Source organism: Parus major, chromosome 2 (assembly GCF_001522545.3).
Source record: "Parus major isolate Abel chromosome 2, Parus_major1.1, whole genome shotgun sequence".
NCBI classification, from domain to species: domain Eukaryota; kingdom Metazoa; phylum Chordata; class Aves; order Passeriformes; family Paridae; genus Parus; species Parus major.
Window position 1 is genome coordinate 46468618 of NC_031769.1, and position 22211 is coordinate 46490828.

The 22211-nt window shown below is 41.4% G+C and overlaps 1 protein-coding gene across 3 annotated transcripts in view; it reads left to right on the top strand.

Annotated features, from left to right (window-relative positions):
* SEPTIN7 (septin 7) overlaps positions 1 to 10692 on the top strand; it is a 77219-nt gene extending 66527 nt beyond the window's left edge. For 2 of the 3 annotated variants that reach the window (XM_015618465.2, XM_015618463.2), the window contains exons 12-15: positions 3932 to 3952; positions 6255 to 6390; positions 8980 to 9119; positions 9665 to 10692. In XM_015618465.2, coding sequence (XP_015473951.1) covers positions 3932 to 3952; positions 6255 to 6390; positions 8980 to 9119; positions 9665 to 9704 — 337 coding nt within the window. In that variant the 3' untranslated portion in view covers positions 9705 to 10692. The remainder of the gene's footprint in view (positions 1 to 3931; positions 3953 to 6254; positions 6391 to 8979; positions 9120 to 9664) is intronic. The other variant, XM_015618466.2, reaches the window with a different exon arrangement.
* The last annotated feature ends 11519 nt before the right edge of the window (positions 10693 to 22211 follow it).

The window sequence follows — 22211 nt, forward strand, 5'->3', positions numbered from 1 at the left end:
TTCCTCTTTCACTAAGGTTTACACTAGTTTCACTGAACATGTTAAATAGTGGATTAAGCTTTGAAGAGAATTGTTAGATTTACTCAGAATTTCATTTCACTGTTACTACAAAGTTTTTGTGCATTAATTTCTATTTATTATCTCTTATTATTATTAATAATTTTCTGTTTCGGTTTTTATGTTGCGTGTGGAATTATTGGTCAGTGATCAATACTCTGTGTTGGGGATATTTTTGAGAATAATGGGTTAATATTTGTATAGAAACTCCAAAAAAGCAGACCTGCTACTGTCATCTTTGAAATGCTGCTCTGGCTATTCATATGGCTGCTTATCATGGTAGGGGAATTATTGCAACATCATTCTCTTTTGTGAGAAGGGAGTTGCAATGAAGTGTTTGGGGGCTTTTGTAACTGTTTTTTTCAAACTCTGATATGTCATCGTTATTATACCTGGCAAGAAGTTATTTGCCAACCTGATGAAGCTATCAGAAGATTTAAAAGTAGGCTCTACTGTATTCTGAATTGTATAATGCTGTTTGAGAAGAGCAACACTCAAATATCCTGCTCTGCATGTAGTAACTGCATCAACAGTAATTAGTGATTAAATTAATAATTAATGGCGCTCTTATTTTGTACTATATTTAAGTGCAAATTTCTCTATCAAAATATAGTATTCTTTTCAGCTAATGGTATGCAAAGTTACAGCTGTTCTTCCTGAAAAAGATCCCTGAAATCATTTGGAAGTACCTGCTATTTGCACCCATATGGCAGCTACAAAGCCATTTTACACTAAAGAAATGTCTATTCTACACTCCCTTAATGCATTAAAAGTTGTGACAAAATGATTTAAGTGGACGTGATTTAGTTTCATCTAGTGTGAGTCTACATGAGACTTCCCTGCTCAGCACTGACAAAAAATGTAACAGTTTATGTCAGTTACAGCAACTCTTCAGAAGTGTACTTGTATTTAAGGAGAGTTTCTAATTAGGTCAAGTCTTAAAAATACTAGTTTTCAACTATATGTGTCTGTAGCACTGTGGTTACTACTTCTCACTGTCATGTTGCTTGCCATCATGTTATCCCTGACTCGTATCTCCAAGGCTTCTGAGTGCACATAGCAAGTATGTCAGGTGAAAATGTAATAACAGGAGTGCAGAAGAGAAAATTAAGCATTTTCTCCAGGACTTCTATTACTATGCTTTTTACTGTACTATTATTTGCTATTACTGTACTGAAAGTGAAACTTTCCCCCCCATTGTTATTTGGGATATCAAAGAAAGTTGTTGACATTTTTCTCTGTGTGTTGTTAAATACTGGGGTTTCTTCCATACCTTTCAAAATCTTAGTATGTTTTCCTTAGATTTTGGAAAATCTGAATTTTAGTGACAACACTTTGACCATTTTTGTTTTGTGTCTGGTTAAATTTGTGTTAGTCTGCACCTACAAACTCAGTCTGTTACCTCATCTGTATAAGGACTGGTTATTCTGCATTCTTAAAAACAACAGTGTGACTATTCAAAACTGTTTTTTTATTCCAACATTGCAGACACAATAAGATGTTATTTTATACAAAAATATATCCATGAGTAGGTTTCAAAACTCCTTGTGACCTTCATTCACCTCTCCACTCCACTCAGTTTCTGATAGCATTCCTGATACTTCTTTTTGATCCAGAACCTATACTACAAGGGTCTGGAATTACTTTGCTTTCTAAGTATGCTCACTTTGCATCTCTTGTCAATTCAGATCACTGTGCTGTCCCACCTGAATATTTCCTGGTGAATGAATGTGCCTTCTGGAAGTATTTTCTCCATTAGAAGTTTGTTGCTTGAAGCACTGCAGTACTGCAGCTCAGAGATGAATAAATACAATTGGTGCTCTTTGCTATCAGGTTTTTTTTTTGTTCAAGAAAATGAGTAAATATTTGCAGTTTGATGAAAGATGGCAAAGTCTATTGCAAAGTTAGAAAGACTATTTTGAATGTTTTGTAAGAGTTTGTTCCCCAGAACACAGGGTGACTTAATAAGTAAATACATGAAATTCTTGAATGCATGTGCTGGTTATGAAGCAGCTGATGCTATTTTTGATTTTACCTTAACCATATGTTGAGTTGCAGCTTTTTCTTTCTTTTTTTTCTTTTTTTTTTTTTTTTTTTAAAAAAAAAAAGCTTTAACTTGCTTTTTTGGCTTCAGTGTGTTTTTGTAGCTTTTGGTTTTTTAACCTGGTATAGTTGAAGCAGCATAGATGGACTCTTCCTGATAACCACGTGTTGCCTGGAAACTGAGGGGGAGGAACAGATATTAACAGTTTATCTGTGCCTCCCCCTAGGAATTTCATGCTTGCCTGCTGGCCTTTTGAAAGAAGTGTCTGTATCTCAAATTGGGGCAATATTAATTCTTGCATGAGAGACAGCTCCTGTGTCTCTGTGTGAGAATGGAGACGTGCTCTGGTGCTGTCTGGTGGTATTACAAGCGTATGGTTAAAGACAGATACACCTTCTGGCTCTGGAAACTCCTAAGCTGCAGGGTTTGAAAGACTGGGAGGGCAGACATACCAGGAGACACGCAGTGGTGCTTGTACTTTTCCAAAAGTATCTCCTGCTGACAGCTGTTGGAGGCTGGATTGACCTTTTGTACCTTTAAAACAGCTGTATTTTTATGATTCTAGCAGATCTCAGTTTTTCATGCAGCTGTTAACATATTTCTTTAGACAAAAATGCTAATGTGAAAACAAATAGAAGTATGTACTACAAGTTTTAATAATACTGTGCAGATGAAGTGAAACATTTTTCTATCTAGTTAATAATCTTAACTCTGATTTGCTTCCTTCGATTTGGTGAAACTTTCATTTTCTGTAAGTAACTTCTTAACTTAGGAGCAAACCAAGACATGTATTTTCCATTACTGTGGAGCTTTTTTTTCTATATTTTAGGTTTAGTCTGATTTTTCAAAATTTCAATACATTCCTAATCATTAAAAAAATAAAATGTTAAGGTAGTCTTCACATATGTAGATAATTGTGTCTTTAAATTGTATGGTAATTGTAATTTCACACATGTACTATGTGACATGAGAAAATTGGCATTTGCTCTGAAATTCAGGAGTTAGAATTCGAGAAGTCTTTTTGGTTTGCTATATGAAGCTGCTGTCTTCAGTGAAATTAAAATTTTGGAATTTTATTGGAAGTCATATTGTACGTCATAAAGATGGGTCTTACCCATCGTCAATCCAGGGTAACAAAATACACAATGCTCGAGCCCCTCCGACTGCTGAGCCCAGACCACTTCCAGCTCCTTTTTCCTGTATTCTTGGCGAGTTCTGTGCAGCAGCTCTAATGTGAAGCTCATGTGAGAGGATGGTGAGATCAGAGCTTGTTTTCAGCCCGTTTTTCGCTGAGCCGAGACACGCTGGCTGCAGCATCCCGGTGCCTGGGGGAGGTGATGCTGCAGCCGAGCCGCCGCTGAGACCTCTGCTGGCCGCGGGAGCCAAGTGCTCTTCCTGCAGCTTCAGAACATTCCCGGCCGTACAGACTCCGGCCTTGCTAGCTGATACATTCTAAACGAGGGGATAAGCCTCCAGGTGGCATTGGTTTCCGAAAACTTGGTTAGAGCAAGTGGTCATTCATGTCACTAAAATATTTTAAATCTTTTTAAAAGCATAGATGTCGTAGGAAAAGTATTCCTGAAAGCATCTGCACATCAAACCTGTGTTAATATTGACATTATGTAGTGATCGACTAACAGAATTTGAAATAAGTATAACAAGCTTTAACTAACAATTTTTCCTTTTAGTATGAAAAATTTGCTTTTGGGGGAGCACATAATTAGCTTTAGGAATCTAATAATATTGAATTTACTTTTTTAATTATTGCTTTTGGTTTTGTGGTTTTATTTAAGCATGCTAAGCTAAGCCTCTGTATTTTTTGTTTTTTAGATTTGACACAGTTGAAGGCATGTAAGTGGTCATTTAAATTTTTCCAAAAAATTTAAGACAAAAATTCTCTAAACACAAAAAGGATTTCACTGTTTGATGTTTCAAATTTAAAACAGTTTCCTGGTATCCTGCTCTTGGCACTGTTTTTTCCACTAGCAGTTGGTTTGGTTTTTTTTTTTTTTTTCCATAAAGCTGTGCTATTGTAAACTTAAGGATTTTATAAATGCATACAGTGACAAATACCTCTGTAAAAACCCATCCTCTTTTGAAACCTTTTGGCTAGGATTCAGGTCAAATTTGGTCAAATTTCAAAAAGCAGTAGAAGTGCATAAGTTATGGAATTTCCTCAGTTTCTATCCATAGCTCAGTCATCTTTATATAGATGCTTATAAAGAATTACTGAAATCTTTATTCTTACTTGTAAATTTACAATTCTTCATTGAATTGGGGATTTAATAACTTTAATGGTTTCTGACCATGATTTTATCTTATTACCTGCTTGCAGAGGTTCTACTTTGCACATACCTAGAATAATTTTTCAGTTTTGCAGAATAACTTAGAGGACTGTTATTAGAACACATGTCCTCTGAAATCAGTTAATTGTTTTACATCCTTGTTTAGTGGTTTGTGGGCTTTTTTCCCTTCAGCTCTTTTTATTTATTTTTTTTTTTTTGTGCGTGTGTGTGGTTTTTCTGTTTGTTTGTTTTCGTTTAAATCCCTTGTATAATATTGTCCTAAAATACAGGGCAATGTGCTTTTACCTGTGTCACATACTTAGGACCTAACAAAACCAGTTGTGACCTGTGTTGTAAAGCTCTCAGCTGTAAATGCTCACTTGTCAGTTAATCAGATTTTCTGTGCAGACTGATCTTCAGCACTTCATCAAACACAGCTTGCATGATATCCCCATTGGATTACAAAATTTTCAATCAAAGGACAGTTCTGCACCCCTTTCAAGTTAAAACTGCAGCAATGATTCCTCAATATTTATTCTGCTTGGTAGATTAATTTTTGAAGAGCAGATGCATTTGAGAACTTTACATCTCTAGAAGAAAATAGTCTTGTTTTGACAGCTGCTTAGCTTCCACAAGTACTGCTACTCACCTCTTCTTTTACTTCCTTATTACTTTTGTGCATTATTGTACCTCACCTGTGTTTAACCATTAATTTTTTCCTTGTAAAAGATTGCTAGCAGTTGGCCTTTTGAAGGACTATAGTAAAAATTAAACTGAAGATTAATTTCAGTTCTGTATATTATACAGGATTTTACTCACATATCCAAGCATTGCAACTATTAATTCAGGTTCAGTTTAATATATATATATATTAGATATCCTCTGCTGATTGATTGTAATGATTCCAAATGTAATTAGTTCTTTATTTTTGCCAACACAATAGTTAAAAATTTGTCCTTGTAAGCCATAGATACCCAAAACTGAAATAAGAGGCCAGTGATTTGGTTTGCTTTCTCTTTGTGGGACAACAGAGTCTTAACACAACTCTGTAGCAATCATTGCTAGATCTCAGTCATCCTGTTTTATTAGATATTTACAGTGGAACTTACTATTTAAAACCCGTATCACCATAACATGGATAGCAGGCTTATACAGCTTTAAAAATTAAGTACAATCCAGGAAAGTATGCTATAAAGTATATGGAAAAATTAAAAATTATGTACATTTTTATACATTACACTTACTAATAGCTTTCTAAAGGAGAACCTTCCAACTAACACATTGAAATATTGATGTTCAGTTGCCAAATCTTTTTTTTCAAAGCTAATCACACTTTAATACTATGACCAGAGCATTCAACATTGTTGTAATGTTAAATGTCTCTTGGTCTTGGAACTTGGGAGCAATGAAGATTTAGAGAGAAAATAGGACTTTAGTGTGCAGCCCTCATAATTTTCTTACTATGTCCATTAATTTTTTTATATATTTGAATTATGGGGAAGAAGGAGATGCCTGAAGATCACTTGGAAGATGCTAATTTTCTTGTTATAACATTAATTTCCTCTCTTCCCATGACCAGGTGGTTCTACAGATAGAAATTTCTGTCAAGAGTTTCTGTTAACCTAAATGTAGTGTAAATCAATTGTGGGGGAGGAAAAGACATTGTATGTAATATCTTTTTAAGTAAAACTTTTCTAAACAGTTAATATAATAATGCAAATTGAATTTAGGCTAGCAGTGCCTACAGCGATGTGTGTTTATCTTACTGCTTCAGCACTTTTATCTTGCTTTTTCCAGATGCCCTAATGTAACATACAGGGAAAAAAAAAGTTCTTACTAGCTAACTGCTTCTTCTGGATTTATGGCAGGAGCCCATTGGCACAGATGGAGGAGGAAAGGAGGGAACATGTAGCCAAAATGAAAAAAATGGAAATGGAAATGGAACAGGTGTTTGAGATGAAAGTCAAAGAAAAAGTTCAGAAACTGAAGGACTCTGAAGCTGAGGTAATCAAAATATTTTAAACACCAATATAACTTGAGGCTGAACAAGGGTAGAGATGGGACATTATGCCAAGACTTTGCAACATAATTGATTCCATAGCTGGTTTTTATGTGTCAAGACAACACCGTTCTTCTTTCTCAGCTTGTTGCCTTTGCAGAAATGGTAAAAGCAGGAACTTAAAATGAAATTTTAATGTTCACGTGCATTCTATTTTCATTTATAGTCATAGCATGTTAAAATGCTCCTTAACTTCCTTACCCTTTTTTTCTCCCTTTTCTTTTGGTCATTTTATGTTTATTTTTCCATGTGATTTTAAAAGTTCTTGAGACTTTTATGGTTTATATAAGCTAATGCAGTAATGATTATTTGTTGTATGTTTTGGAATAGCATTTCAGGAATTGGACACAATGCCTATAGGACATCACCTAAATGAAAATTACTAGGCTAAGGAAGAGTCAGGGATTTGTTTTTGTCAGTGTCCCAGTATCATTTGAACAAATTTTATGAATACTTAATTCTAATGTCTGTTATCTCTGGGTGAAGTCCTCACTTCACCAGTGAATCTGGTTTTTTACAGGCTTCAAGGGGCTCTGAAAGTGATCTTTATATAAGGGACTATTATAAAGTTTAAGTAAAAGTGAAAAATGAAATAATTTTTTAAGTTAAAAAATTGAGCAACTTTTTAAGTTTTGGGAAAGCAGTTTCTCACAAGAAGCCTAATAGAGAAGTTCAGAACTGTCAAAGTTCCTAAAAAAGTTTGTCTCCAAATTTGAGGAAAAATGAGGAAACTTGGAAGTGTAGTTGAAATACTTGGCAGCCTAGGCACTGTAAGAGGTGCCAAGGCATACTGGATAAGAGGAAAAAAATCAATCTAGATTTTTTTTTGTTTGGTGGTGAGCTTTTTTTGGGGGTTGGGTTTTTTGGTTTTTGTTTTTTCTTTTCGGGAACTGAATAGATAAGGATGTGAATAGTAAGATACGCCAGTCAGCAATTTGAGGATTTTAAAGCTGTGTTTTATCTGGATCATGGTTTTTGTAGTCACTTGATTTATCCTTTCTTCAGTTTCTGTCTTGAATATTTTTGAACCCTTTTATACTTTTGGTCTCCACATTCTCCTTGTTATATGAAAACCAAAAATATTTCTGGATTTCATGTACTATCTCATGACTTTCTGACTGAGTGTATCCTGTCATACCAGTTTTTTATGTTCGTGCAATTCATTCTTCTTTTTACTTCACCATTCATGGCTTTTTAAACTTCTGATGTTTATTTATCTAAATGTAGAAAAGTAGGCAACAGACAGTGCTGTATAAAAACGTGTAAAAGGAAATAGGTTTTCAAGGGTTTGTGTAAAACAGAGTCTTGCAAATGAGTAAAGAAAGAGGAAGTTTGATATCACTTCTGACATGTGGACATCTGGTCGAGGGAGGGGATGCCCCTTTGCTCTGCTGTGGTGAGACCCCCACCTACAATGCTATATCCAGCTCTGGCATCCCAGCACAGGAAGGACATTGATGTGCTGGAGCGAGTCCAGAGGAGGCCACCAACACAACTGGAGGGATGGAGCACCTCTTCTATAAGTGAAGGCTGAGAGAATTGGAATTACCAAGTCTGGAAAAGAGGAGACCTTGTGGTCGCCTAACTGTGTCCTTCCAGTATTGAAGGGACCAACAAGAAAGATGGAGAGGGACTATTTACAGGGGTGTGGAGTGACAGGACAAAGGGAATGGCTCTTAACTGAAAGAAAGTAGGTTTAGATCAGATAATAGGAGAAAGTTTTTTATTGTGAGGTGCACTGGAACAGGTTGTCCAGAGAAGTTGTGTGTACCTGGAGATGTTCAGGGTCAGGCTGGATGGGACACTGACTATCCAGGTCCCTGCCCTTGGTGGGAGGGTTGGAATTAAATGATCTTTAAGGTCCCTTCCAACCCAAACCATTCTGATTTACCTCAATTCAAAAAAAACATTCTATCACACAAAAGGAATCACTTCTCCTGACAAGTGTTTCCATCCTCACATACAACACATTTGATTGTCAGTCCGTCCCATCAACTTGCCAGAGAGAATTCTTACTCTGTTTTGGAATGTAGACAATTCACTTCCTCAATAATACAGATTCATCTGATTAGCAAATAAATTAATCCACTTTCTTTTTTTTTTTTCCAAATACCTCCACAATAGCTAACGCTATAGGATGAAATCAATATTCTGGGTTTTTCCACCCCACAGAAAGTCAAAGATGCTGCTCTTCTATGCATTAGTGATACTCAGATTCTCTTCAGTTTGCTGCTTAATGTTTGTGTCAAATACCAAAGTATTTTTTAATTTCCTTTTATTTGCCAAATGTAGCTGCATACAAATACTGTTTGTAAATTGAGCAGCATTTGGGGCATTTTCTGTTAACTGTAAAATGAAGCTGTCATTTTCTGTTACTGGCAATACCTATGACCATGGTGTTTTTTGTCTGAACTACTTTCTCTGAAGGAAAATAGAACACATGATTTTGTTGCATTAGTTAGTTTAGTTGCTGATGTTTGTTAAAAGTTGCTGTGTTTTCTGCACCTACTGACTCCGTTTGTAATCTTTTACAGCTGCAGCGACGCCATGAGCAAATGAAGAAGAATTTGGAGGCACAACACAAAGAATTGGAGGAAAAGCGTCGTCAGTTTGAGGATGAGAAAGCAAACTGGGAGGCTCAACAGCGTATTTTGGAACAACAGAATTCTTCCAGGTAAATTGGAGTCTTGTCCTGCAGTTCATGGTGGAAGTTCTGTAGCTTTCTGCTCAAAGGTGATTTCTGAGACAGTAATGGTCCATCCATGGTCACTGACCACTATGGAGGTGTCACTTAAAAGCCAAGAAAAATCTTGGACTGCTTTTAGTTACAAATGATTGTATTTCAGCAATAGTGACAAGATAATTAGCTTCTAAAGCAGAATTTAGCCTTTAAAAATATGGTACCCACACATAAATATATCTATGTAAAAAAAAAAAATGTTTATATTAATAGATTGCATCAGATTTCTGGGGGATGAAGAATTAAAGCTTTGAGAATTAAAATGTTTAATTCCCCATGTCCTTGGGAGGGGAAATCTGGTGATAGCTGCATTGCTTGATTCACACAGTACAAATACTGTGTGCTTAGTAGGTTTCATCCATTGTGTTGTAACCAGTAAAGCCTTATTAAAATACCTGTTTTAAAATATACTATTTTTTTAAAACATCAGAACACGTATGCATTATTTAACAAACTTTTTTTTTTTAATGTCAATTTAGAACCTTGGAAAAGAATAAGAAGAAAGGGAAGATATTTTAAATGCATCATTTTGACCACCAGTTATGTATTAATTGCCAATATGCCAGCCTGGACATCAGTGTTTGTTGGATCCGTTTGACCAATTTTGCACCAGTCGTATCCATAGTAATGGATTTAACAGCATGACAAATTTTTGTTAATTTTGATGGAGAATGAGATGCCTTGAATTGTCTAGGGTGTTGTGTACTTGGAAAAATAACAGCTCTAAGTACCTTTTTTCATTCTTTTTTTTTTTTTAAACAGGTGTCATTTTAATGCAAAAGAAAACATTTTACTGTTGTACAATCATGTTCTGGTGGTTTGACGGTTTACAGGATATCAAAAAATGCAGGACTCTAGACGGTTTTTAGTGAGGATAAATTGCCATAATATGATGCAAACAATGCTTCTCTATTATTATAATACAAGAACTCCATTCAGTGCAGCATATACAATAATGTAATTTAGTCTAACACAGTTGACCCTATTTTTGACACTTCCATTGTTTAAAAGGACACATGGAAAAAAAAAAAGTTGTAAGCTTACAGTGCACCTAAGCTTTTTATAACAACCCTTTTATGTTTTGGATTCTTTAAATATATGCTATTCTCATTTAGTAACTCCTTTAGCCAGGAGGATCTCATTACTGCTTCATTTTTTGTAATAACATTTAATTTAGATATTTTTCCATATATTGGCCCTCCTAAATAGAATATAGCTTCTTTCATATGGTAGGAACCAGTGAGTAAAACTTTCCTTTAACTCCCTTTTTACGTTTTATGGTAAGTAGCAGGAAAACGCATTTATAGGTCATTTCTAGGCAAAATTGTGGAGTTAACTACCAACCTGTTTCTACCTGTGTGCAGTCTTTCTTTATTTTACTAGAAATGGGAATATGGCCTCGAGAAAAACATCACCATTTTGCATTTAGCTGTATTCATATACTGCATTTCTGTATTTTTGTTTGTATTGTAAAAAGTTACATAATAAACAATGTTGTGATGTAACACGCTGCTGTGTCAGGATTTGTAATGGAGTTGGAACAGCTGAGTACTCCTCTGGAAATGTGTGAATTTCCTTCCTCTCTGATTGACCTGTGTCTGATTCATCTGAGGAATCAGTTTAGCATGTAGAAGACCCCATTTCCATGGCAATGCTCTGAATTGGCTAAGCATGGCTCTTTCTATTATGCCCAGGAGAGGGCACCAAGTGCCTGCACACCCTGTGCTGTGTCCCACCAGCTCCCTTTCCGGTAGTCCTGCTTTTCCTGCTGTTCTTTCTGCCTTCTGCAAGCTTTTAAGAGGATCTGGTGGATGGGTGGGAAACAACATGTTTGTAAGTTGTTAAAAATTAATGGGGATCTCTTATGTCTGTTTGCCTATGGAGTAATGAAGAATATCTCATTTTTTGCAGATGTTCCCTGTATTATCGCTCTGTTTCTGCTCATTTTTCTTTTACATGAGTTATGATTACAGAAATATGATTCATCCAGCTAGCTTCTCAAAGAAACTACATTTTTAGTATGCATAAAGGCTTCCTTGTAACTCATTTCAAATATTCTGCCTCTTTTTCAGAGAAGACACTGAGTATCAGTAAGTGGACGTTGCTTTCCCTTGCAAGTAAATAGAATTGCAAAATCTCATCTGTGTTACATCTCATAGAATGTACACTGCCTGCATCTGCCCCTCAAGTTTCAGTTTAATTCAATAAATTGAATAATTCAATAACCAGGTAACAGTTACAGAATTCTGAACTGCTTTTTGGACTCATCAAAACTGAGGATGTGGGTATATGCTGGTACTTTAGCATCCCTATTTGCTCTGAAATAGAGATATAATTTATTAGGAAACTTGGTTTCACCATGCTTGTCTTCATTCTCCCCACTGTTACTCTCTAGCCTCTCACACACACTCAGGAGGATCAGAAACTCGTATAAGCTCTGTACAGCCTTTTGTATTACTCATAGAATCATGGAATGGTTTGGGTTGGAAGGGTTCTTTAAGTTTAGTTCCAGCCCCCACATCATGGCTAGAGACATCTTCTGCTAGACCAGGTTGCTCAAAGGCCCATCCAGCCTGGCCTTGAACGCTGCCAGTGATGGAGCATCCACAGCTTCTCTGGGCAATATAACCTATTACACAGCATTTGTATTTGAATGAAAATGCAGAGCACATGTTTGGAGTTCTCTTCTGAAATACAGCATTGCCTTTTTGGGGAAGACTTCTGTCACCTCAACTTTTTTTTTTTTTTTTAAATGCTTTCGCTTTTCATGTTGAGTTAGGGCTGCACCAGGGCTTTTGTATTAAAAATGTAAAATTTAGAATGATGTGCAATACAGTAGCTGCGTAGCCAGTACAAAATCTGTAAGCTAAATAAGCACTATGAGACAGCCCAGATTTGTATTTTTTTTCTTCTACTGAATAAAATGTAATTGAAATATGTTATTTCTGCAAAGCCAAAACTCATTCTACTTGCTAATATTTGGATACTAAAATTTCCCTGAATTAGTGTCACAACTCTGAGCACATGCAGCAGAGGTTTTGTGGTGTGTATGTTGATCAGCCAGAAACCTGTTGCACCCAGGTGTCACTGGATAGTACTGGACTCATCTCCTGTTTGTTTTAAAGTGTTCAGGGAAACACCACCTGCTCTGCAGAGGCACAGAACAAGAGCTGTTAAGGAGTAGTTCTGTTCATCTGCTGGGCGTTTCTGTGTCAGGATTTGCTCCAGTAACTAAGTCCCAGGTAGTTGTGGGGCTGGAAATGTTGCTGCTTTCGTATGAGAATGAAGATCTCCACTCAGCTTAGTGTATGTTCTGTGAAAGAGGCAGTGAGGGAGAGAAAAGAATCTTGCTGCTGCCAAGTATGGCACTGCAAACAGCTCTGTTGAGTGTGCAATTGCATTTAAACATGGGCAGTAGGTATATGTAATTTTAGACAGAGATAGGTATGAAAATGCATCTGTATTTTTATATATGAAAAAGTGAGTAAAGAGTGCAAACTTGGAATTTTCTTCTGATACAAAATACATTCCCACATTGGGTAGCTTATCTGGCTGACCGCAGTGGAGGTTCAGCATTCTGAGTATCAGGATGCTGAAATTGCTGCTTCCAGCACGAAATACAAAATTTTAAGAGAGTGATGTAGTTCTTTTGGCTTTCACTGCAGTTTTCTTGTCTGATAGGCAGAGACCTGCTGATGCACTGACTCCTCAAAAGGCCACATGTTGGGCCTCTTTGATTCAGGTGACACTTTGTCACCACAGTACTCTTGTGGTCAGCCTGCCAAAGCCATTCCTAATTGGGCACCTCAGAGAATGAAGCAAATCTACATTTCTCCTTCATAATCTCCACAGTAAGAGATTCTTAATTGTTTGGGGATTGCTTTTGTCTTCATTGATTCAAGAAACTCCTGGATCTGATTGAAATATAAATGGCTTAAAATAATGCTTTTAAAGGTTTCAATACAGATATATCAATATGGAAGTCAAGAATTGGGCTGGATCACTGGTTCACACTTTGACAATAAGTAGAAAGTGTAGCTGAAGTTGTGGAACAAGCCAATGCATGAAGGGTTCATCTTCCTGTTCGTGCAGCATTGTCAGGCCAATTTATGTGTGGGTAGTGAGGGCAAGCTGTGTTAGTGCCCAAGGTAAGGATGTACTTTCCTTGCAGATTACCTGATGAGGTTGTTTTTGCATACAGTTCTTGGGTTTCCAACCCTTAGTGTTTACAAGCCTCTCAGTGCAGTTGATGTTTCTCCACTGCCAACATCTGTTTTCTGACCTTACGCTGTTTAAGGCTCAGCAAAGGCAGTTGTTCCCTTCTCCACAACCCGCACCTGCCTCATCCCACATTCTGGTGAGTATCCTGTTGTGCTGGGTGGCTGGTGGGTTTGGTGGCCAGCTATCAGGATAGCCTGCTCCTCACTCCAGGTTCTGCTTCCTGGAAATGGGCTGCCCCTGCCAGCACCTTCAGGAATGGAGTGTTTCTGGAGCTTTGCCCATGCTGTGGGTCTGCCCACCTCTGCTTTCCTGTTGCCACGTGGTTACTTCTCCCAGGAGCTACTCGGCTTGTTCCTCTTGGCAGCTTCCCTTGCTTCTAACTAGTCACAAGTGTTCAGCATTAGAAGTTTGTGTTCTGTCCTGGTAAATATGGTACAGGTCACCTTCAGGGGTTGCCAGTGGGATTCGTCCCCCACGCCCAGATCTGGTGCTGGAATAGAGCACTGTTCCCATCCTCTTGGCTTGCTGGAGGTTATTGGCTGCCTTTGGCTCTGGGCAATGGAGAAGCAGCCCAGAGAGCAGAAAGCCTTCCCTTGCAGTGGTCCCAGGAATATACAGCTGTGGGACTGGAGAGTTTGATCCATTCATTGGGAATCCACAGCTGCCTGGGGTGTCTCTGAATGGGCAGGAGGGCATCTGAGAGTACAGGTGAGGACCCAGCAGCAGCACTGGGGGACCTGCAAGTGGCCTGGGGTGCCAGGCAGTGCTGCTGTGGAGGCTGCAGCTGCAAATAATTCCTGCATGCTGCACCCTGTTCTCTTCCCTTGCACTATTAAAAGGGGATGATGAGTGGAACAGATTTTTGAGCAGCATCATAGGGAACTGCTGTCTGACAGAAAAACAAGTAAAAATTTTTCTCCATTCCCCTTCTGCTTGAAAGAGCAGCTCTGGTTCTGTAATACATCACCTCTGCACTGTCATCTGGAGAGGTTTCTGAGGCAGCCAAGATGCTTGCTTTGTGCAGAGAAGGCAGTTTTTTAATGAAGGCGATCATATTTCAGCTTGCCCTGGGACAGTGAGACACGTAGGTCGAGATAAAACCTGTGCTTTTGCTTTACTAAGGGAATACAATTCCTCTGACTTCTCAGATACCCTCTGCCCTAGTCTGCCCACAATAATCTTCACAATGAAAGGAAATGGAAAAAGCAGCTATGTCACAGTGACCAGATTTTTGTAGTGTAGCAAAATTACAGATAGGCAAGAGGAATACCTTTTCTGCTCTCAAGACCTCATATGGTAACCTTAATGATTTACTTCTCTCCTTTGGAAGCTGCTGAATCACCTCTCCCCAGACTTGACTCATCTGAGATCCTGCATGTGTTGGGGCAGTCCTGAGCAAAAGACAGACTGGGAAAAGGAGCAGTGTGAAGGAGAAGGATTTGGGGGTGTTGATGGATGAGAAGCTGGCTGTGATCCAGCAATGTGCCTTTGCAACCCAGAGAACAAACGTCCTAGGCTGCATCCAAAGCAGTGTGGCCAGCAGGGAGAGGGAGAGGATTCTGACCCTTTGCACAGGTGAGACCCCACCTGCAGTGCTGCATCCAGTTCTGGGATCCCAGGACAGGAAGGAAATTAACCTGTTGGAGGAAGTCCAGAGGATGCCACAAAAACAATCAGAGGGACGGAGCACCTCTCCTGTGAAGACAGATTGAGGGAGTTGGGGATGTTCAACCGGGAGAAGAAGAGGTTCCAGGGAGACCTTAGAGCACCTTCAGTACCCATAGGGGCCCTACAAAAGAGCTGGAGAGGGACTTTTAACAAGGGTATGGAGTGATAGGACAAGGGGACATAATGGTTTTTAACTGACAGTAAATTCAGATTAGGTATTAGGAAGAAATTCTTTGCAGTGAGGGTGTTGAGGCACTGGAATAGATTGTCCAGAGAAGTAGTGGGTACCCCATCTCTGGGAGTGTTCAAGGCCAGACTGGATGTGGCTCTGAGCAACCTGGCTTAGTGGAAGATGGCCCTTCCTCAGGAAGGGAGAGGGGGTTAGAGCTAGAATGACTTTAATTTTCTTTCCAACCCAAACCATTCTATGGTTTCTGGTGAAGAGGAAGACACTTTGTATGTGCCATGCCTGAAAACTCTATTGGCAGCATCACATGACTAGAAAAGGCCTCTTAAGAGCTTTGGAAGGTCACCTAAAATTGTGGCTTTCTTCAGTTTTCCCTCTGGAAACAGAAATTTGTTTCTCCCTGCAGAAGAAGCATTTTCTTTACTTGCAGGAGATATAGGCAGGGCAATGGGTCTTGGCAAAGTAGATGAAGCTAATTTGGCCAGCTCCAGTGACTGACTGTCCTGCCACCTGGCATGGCTTGAGTTCCCTTTCTGCTGCTGTGTTGGTGATTTTGGACCCTTCATGGACCTGGTTGAGTTCCCAGAAAACTAACCAGTTGCAGAGTAATTTCATCAGGTCTGGAAACTTTACAGAAATTAAATTCAGATTAAATCAGTGTGATTCCCAAGGCTTTGCATGTCCATTCCTGTGCACCGGACCCTGGTGGGGTTTCTCCCCTGTCCCCACAGATGGTGTAGCATAGTTCCTGCTGTTCCTTCCTGGCCACAGCCACTGGTCTGGCTGCTCAGCCCTGTCCCCAATATCCCAACTGCATCTGCAGCTGAGGCTCCCTTCCAGATGGTTGTGATTAATAGATTTTTTTTCCCCAGAGGTATTTTACCAGGGGGAATAGCAATCCAATGCTGCTGTTTCATCAGCTCTGACTGCAGAGCAATCCAGGCTCATTTTATTTCATTTCTCATTGTCTGCCAAGCTACTGTCTCACAGAAACATTGGCATTTTTATTTAATCCTGCACAAAGAACGTATACTCTAATTCTCAACATTACAACCTAATTCTTTGAATTGCAAATAAGGGCAGCAGTTTCACTCCTATTCCTAGTGTGTGTAGGCCATACACTTTTTAACAGTTCTTTGAAAACAATTTTAAAAGTCCCTTCTGTCTTAAATTTGCTTTTGGGTGCTCAAGATTTGGCTCTCTCCAAAGGTTTGCACCTCATGCTAGGTAGCAGCTAAGTACACAGCTGGGCTCATCTGAAGTCTTTTCAGGTGATGTTTGCTTGCTGTGGTAGCCCACCTATGTGCAAATCTGATTACAGTGAAGAGGGCAGGGAAAAGAGTATTTTGTGGTTTGTTGTATTTGCCAGCAGTACAGTGGAAGAGGAGTTGCTGGCACCTGAGTCAGGATCAGAAAAAAATAATCTGTTAGTCCCTGGAACATGCACAAAAATTCAAATCCCAGGAATGACCCAAACCACAGGGAACTAATGTCTGTCCTTATTTAAGCAGCAGGTGGCAACATCCTCTGCCTGATGAAATTCTTCTTAGGTTTCTATGAAGGGTTTATTTTTTCCTTCTTTTGGAACAAGAGAAACCTCAGGCTCTGTTTGCAATTTCTGCCTTCCCTGGGAGTACCTTGCCAGTGCCTCCAAAGGAAAGTCTGCAGAAGCACAGCAGGAAAGTATCTTGACTTTTGGGCTATAGTTCCTGTTTAGAGAAGGTGTTTCTTCCCCTGTAGGTTGAATGGCCTTCACTAAGCATAACCTGAAGTCAATCAGTGGTGTGTGCAAGGGCACACAGGAATGCTTCCATGGGTACTGGCAAATGCTTTCCCTTTAGTAGGAATGCTTTCCTTTTAGTAGGTTTGGGAAAGACGCAGAAAAAAAAGATTTCCCTAAATACAAGGATGTGCGCAGGTGTGTGTTTTAAAGGTGTCTCAAATTGGCAATTGAGGAAAACTTCTCTGCTTTCCTATTCCCAACATTTCCCTGCAGAGCAGCTTTGTGACCTCAGAGCTGTCTTCATCTGCCCTTGTTTCCCCAGCCTCCTGCTTGCCTTCCCTGTGGTCATGCCCTGATCCTCCTGCCCCAGCCTCTTCTCCTGCTCCTACTGATGTGTCTGTGGAAAAGGATCTCACAGAGCTGCATGTTCCCCACCCATCCTGCTCCTCTCCTCCACCTTCCCACTGTCCTCTCCTGCCACTACCTCATTTTTCCTCTCCTCACTGTGTCTGCAACAGCTCCTTGTCCTGAGGGTTTTGTTGCTCCTGTAAGCTCCCTAATGAGGGAAAGCCACTTGGGAATGGACTGCTGCGCTGGGCAAGCAGCACTCAGCCTTCATGTGCTCCTGTTCGTGGCTCCTCGTGTGCTCCAGCTCTCCACCTTCTCTTTCCAGCTGCTGAGCACAGGGATTGCTCAGCTGTCCCAAGGCTGGCTCTGGCCTGCAGGGAGAGGTGTCGTGAAGCTGACGTGGGAGGCAGCAGAGCTGTAGTCCCATGTGTTTGGGATGCATATGATTGCAAGCTGGGCACTCATCCTGGATGATGTTTTCAAGCATGACTCCGTGTGTCTTGTTCATACTGCCTTTAATCAAGCATCAAGTCTCTTGTTTAAAGGGTGTTGGTGCTGCTATTCCTTCTGCTCCCACTGCTAAATCTCAGTATGCTCCTGGAGTCTTGTGTTGGCCTTAGTGGGACACAAACAAAACGCTTGTAAATATGAATTCAAACCCTAACATGAAATATCCTGGCACTACTCCAATATCACAGTGCTGAGAAATCATGGCTTTTATTGCAATCCTTGGGACCACAAACTCATAAATAGTCCACAGTCTAACTCGGGCATCTTTGAACCTCAGCTTCTCAAAAAAGCTTCTGTAGACCCACTGACCCAATTCCCTGTTTATTTCTGTGTGCTTCATCCACCACCTTGCTCAGTCTCAGTCTGGTGGGATGGGGAAAAACACTGGGGGTTGATCTCCAAGTGGGGAAGGCTAGAGCTAATTTTTATATGAAAGCTGCTTGAAGAAGCCTGAAATGATGATATTTCTGGCATAGGAGGGCCCAGAGTACAGACAAAGTGGTTTAATTGTATGATTTCCAATAAATCAAAGAGAACCCCAGTAAATTCTTCTATGTGCTGTCTTAATCCTACATCTGTGCTCTTATGAAACATACTCAGTCTCTACTCTCAGACTCTTCTAATTGATGGACAATCTTGAGGGCCAGAGATAAGGTTATATATTGTTTTAAACATAGAGGAACTAACAAATGAAGTGAGTCTGTTATGAAGAAAGAAGCAGCCAGAAAATTATGTCAGATCACAAGATCGTGGTACAACAATGATTATGTCTGTAACTGTGCAGACAGTAAAGGCAGCCCAGAAATTCCTGGAAATTGTGGAAGACACACACATGACACTGATTTAAGAGATACTAAAATATTTCTGTCTGTAAAGACAGATAATCAACAATAGATGCCTTGAAGCTCAGGGGATTTCATTTGATCTGGGTGAGGAGGCCAACTTATGAGGCCACAAAGTGATTGTGAGGATTGCTATGGGCATTGGCAATAGACCTGCTTCCACTTTCTATTTCACCTTCTGCTCTTGTTGTGGTTGCACTTCTGGTGTATGATTCATACTGCTCTTTTCCATTTGCTTAAACTTTTCCTTTTTGAAATCTCCTCTAACCATTGTTCTTCCTGAATTCCAGGTTTATATGTCTTCCTGTCTTTCCATTTACAGGGACAATCCCTAGCCATGTGAAGCTAGAGAAATGCAGTTGCATGGAGAAAGCATACAAAAAAAATGGTCTTGCATACTTAGAAATTGATTTTTCACTTTCAGAAGAGGCAGGAGCAGGTTTTAGACCTGCTCCTTCTTACTTGCTGCAAAGGGGAAGGACTGACTCCTGAGAGCAAACCTGGGGGGGCACTGGCCAGGGAGCAGCATTGTGGAAAGTCCTGGGGGTGGGACAGGAGCTGAATGTGAGCTCCCAGCGTGCCCTGGCAGCGATGGAGAGCAGCTCCTCCAACCCCTGTGGGCAGAAGTGGGGCCTGTAGGTCGAGGGAAGGCGTTCTCTGCCTCCACTTGGTGTTTGTTGTACCACATGTGGATACCACAGGTATCATTCCTGCTGACATTCACTGATGGATGTCAGTGAACTGCAGCGAGTTCAGGGAGGCCCCAGGGTGGTTGTGCAGCTGCCCAGGAGGTTGGGAGGGTTCCATCCCTGGAGGTTTTACAGCCCAGCTGGATAGAACATCCCAAGTACCCTGCTCTGAGCTTTGATCAGAGGGTTGAAATACAAACCCATCATGATCCTTCTGCCTTTCTAACTGTGCCCCTCAGGTTGCTCCCCTGGGAGCGGCAAAGACAAAACCCTGAACTAAACTGGCCTGAAATCCACAGCCACACAGAGCAGCCCAGGCTGGCAAGAGCATTGCAAAATGGCAAGAAGGGACCACCCGACAATGTTGCTTGCTGCTGCTCTGCAAAAAAACGAAAAAACACACAGAAAACCTAATTGCCATCTCATGACTGAGAAACAAGGAAATTTGATGCTGCTTAAAATGTTAATCAAGACCAATGTCCTGTATATCTTTATTTATGTGAGTTTATATAGAGACGCTTTGTTTATATGGGGGATGTGAAAAGTTGGCTCTGGTTTTGCATGGTGAATGGGAATGTCCCCCAGCAGCTGCTGTCCCCCCTGCCCTTGTCCCATGACTAAGCCGGGTTTCCTGAGTTCCCGTGTAACTCTTTTGGATGCTGCCTCCCTTCTGGCAGTTTCTCCCGCTTTCCCGGGAATGTTCGTTCCCGTTGGCCGCTCCAGTGGCTCACGGGTGTCCGAGCACCGCCGGCCCGGGGCAGGGCAGAGCCCTCCGAGCAGCCTGGCCGGGACGGGACCGTGGGACACAGTGTCCCTCCCTCCTGTGCGAGAGCACACATCTCCAGACCCCCGCAAGCTGCATCTCGGGCAATTTATGTCGCAGTGCCTGAGCGGCGCCTGTGCCTAATCCCCGCAGAAAGGCAGCTACAGGGCCAGATGTTACAACTCCACTGACCTAATTCGGGATCGGGGGGCTGGCGCCCCACCTTCCTGCCACATCTGCTGCCAGAGCAGCGGCAGTCACGGCGGCTTGAGGCCCCTGCAGAGCGCTTTGTCCCGGGACACCGCTGCTGTGCCCTTGGATGTGTCCCGGCCGAGGTGTGAGCCGTGCCCCGGCCCCGGAGGACGGGCACACGCCTCGCTTCTCAGCGCCCTGAGCCGATTTGCTGCGCGCCGTGAAAGGATGGCGTGCTGCGCTCTCATTGAGGGCTGATTGCCCACAGGAGGGATTTCTGTCAGGGATATTAGCTCCCTGCTGGTTCAAGCCGAGTGCTTCGAGTGGCTCTCACTGATGTCTTAAAAATAGAGATATCCTTATTAATATATCCTAAAGATGGAAAAGGTTCTTGTCCTCCAGCAAAATATGCAGTCGCTCTTGCACCAAGCATTATCCCTCCTGCCACAGCCTTGCTGATATTTGGTTTTATCCAGACGAGGGTCAGAAGGCTGCATCCTTTTCCTCAGGATCATTGCTTTGTCAAAAAAGGGTTTGGGCTGATTGAAACCCTGGGGGTTTTCACAGACCTTGGCTTTATTTTGATGCCTCTCAAGATAGCCAATGAATTACGTCCCTCTGTTCCCCACACATCAGTCTGAATGAACTAGCGTCCAGCGTGGGCTGGGCAGTACCTACCAAGGAATAGGTGTGCAGAGAGACTCACAGAGTCACAGACTCATCATCAAAGTTGGAAGAGACCTTTAGGATCATCCAGTCCATGTGTCCATCCAGCACTGCCACTGTAACACGTAACCCACATCATCCAGAGCCAGAGGCCTCCTAAACACCCTGGGGTGGTGACTCCACCACCTCCCTGGGCAGCCTATTCCAATCAATGCCTGACCACACTAACACTGATTTATATATTTTTTTTTTTCTAATATGTAATCTGGATCTCCCCTGTCTCATTTTAAGGCCGTTTCCTCTTGCCCTCTCACTGCAGGCTCGGTAGAGGAGACCGGCCCCACCTGGCCACGGCCTCCTTTCAGGTACTCGTGGAGAGCCATGATCACTCCTGAGCCTCTTCTTCTTGAGACTAAAGAAGCCCAGCTCCCTCAGCTGTTCCCACAGACATGTTTTCTAAACGTTTCTTAGCCTCATTGCCCTTTGCTGGACACGCTCCAGTAACTCAGTGCACTTTTTAAAGGCGTAGAAATGGATACAGCACTCAAGGTGTGGCCTCACCAGTGCCAAGTACAGGTGGTGATCACTGCCCTGGCCGTGATGGCCCCACTATTCCAATTTTTCTATGAGAAATTAGCCTTGCAAGGACCCTTGCAATGCATGGTTTTCTCTGTCACACCAAGGGAAGCAGCATGGGGACAGGGAAGGCTGGATTTGGAGGATTTGGAGTGCTGAGGGCTGGCTGAGGTCTGACCCCCTGCCTCTCATTTTCTGTTTTATTGGCCAGTTCTGCATCTGGATGGGTCCATAAGAGCCCAGCTCTGGGTATAGGAGCTCGGGCATGTATGGGAAAGTACTCTGCACAGCAGGAGAGCTGTGGCCAGCCTTCACATATTATCTGAAAAAAACCCAACACAAATTTGCACTATTTTTGTCCTTAATTCACATTTGCTGTTCCTCCTAATCTTCTCTGCTGTTTACAGAAGCACTGGGGGAGGATTTCAAGCACACTGCTGTGGCTCTGACCCCAAAGACTAAACCCCATGGGGAAATGGAGTGGTTGGTTCAGCTGTGGGGTCCTGGGCTGCTGGGAGCTGGAAGTCAGCAACCCTGGCAGTGGGCCCAGCTGCTGGTCCTGGCTCACAGCAGCCACCAGTGCAGCTCACACTGCAGAGAGACCAGCTGTCCTGCCTGGAATGCTGAGGGAGGAAGGTAAA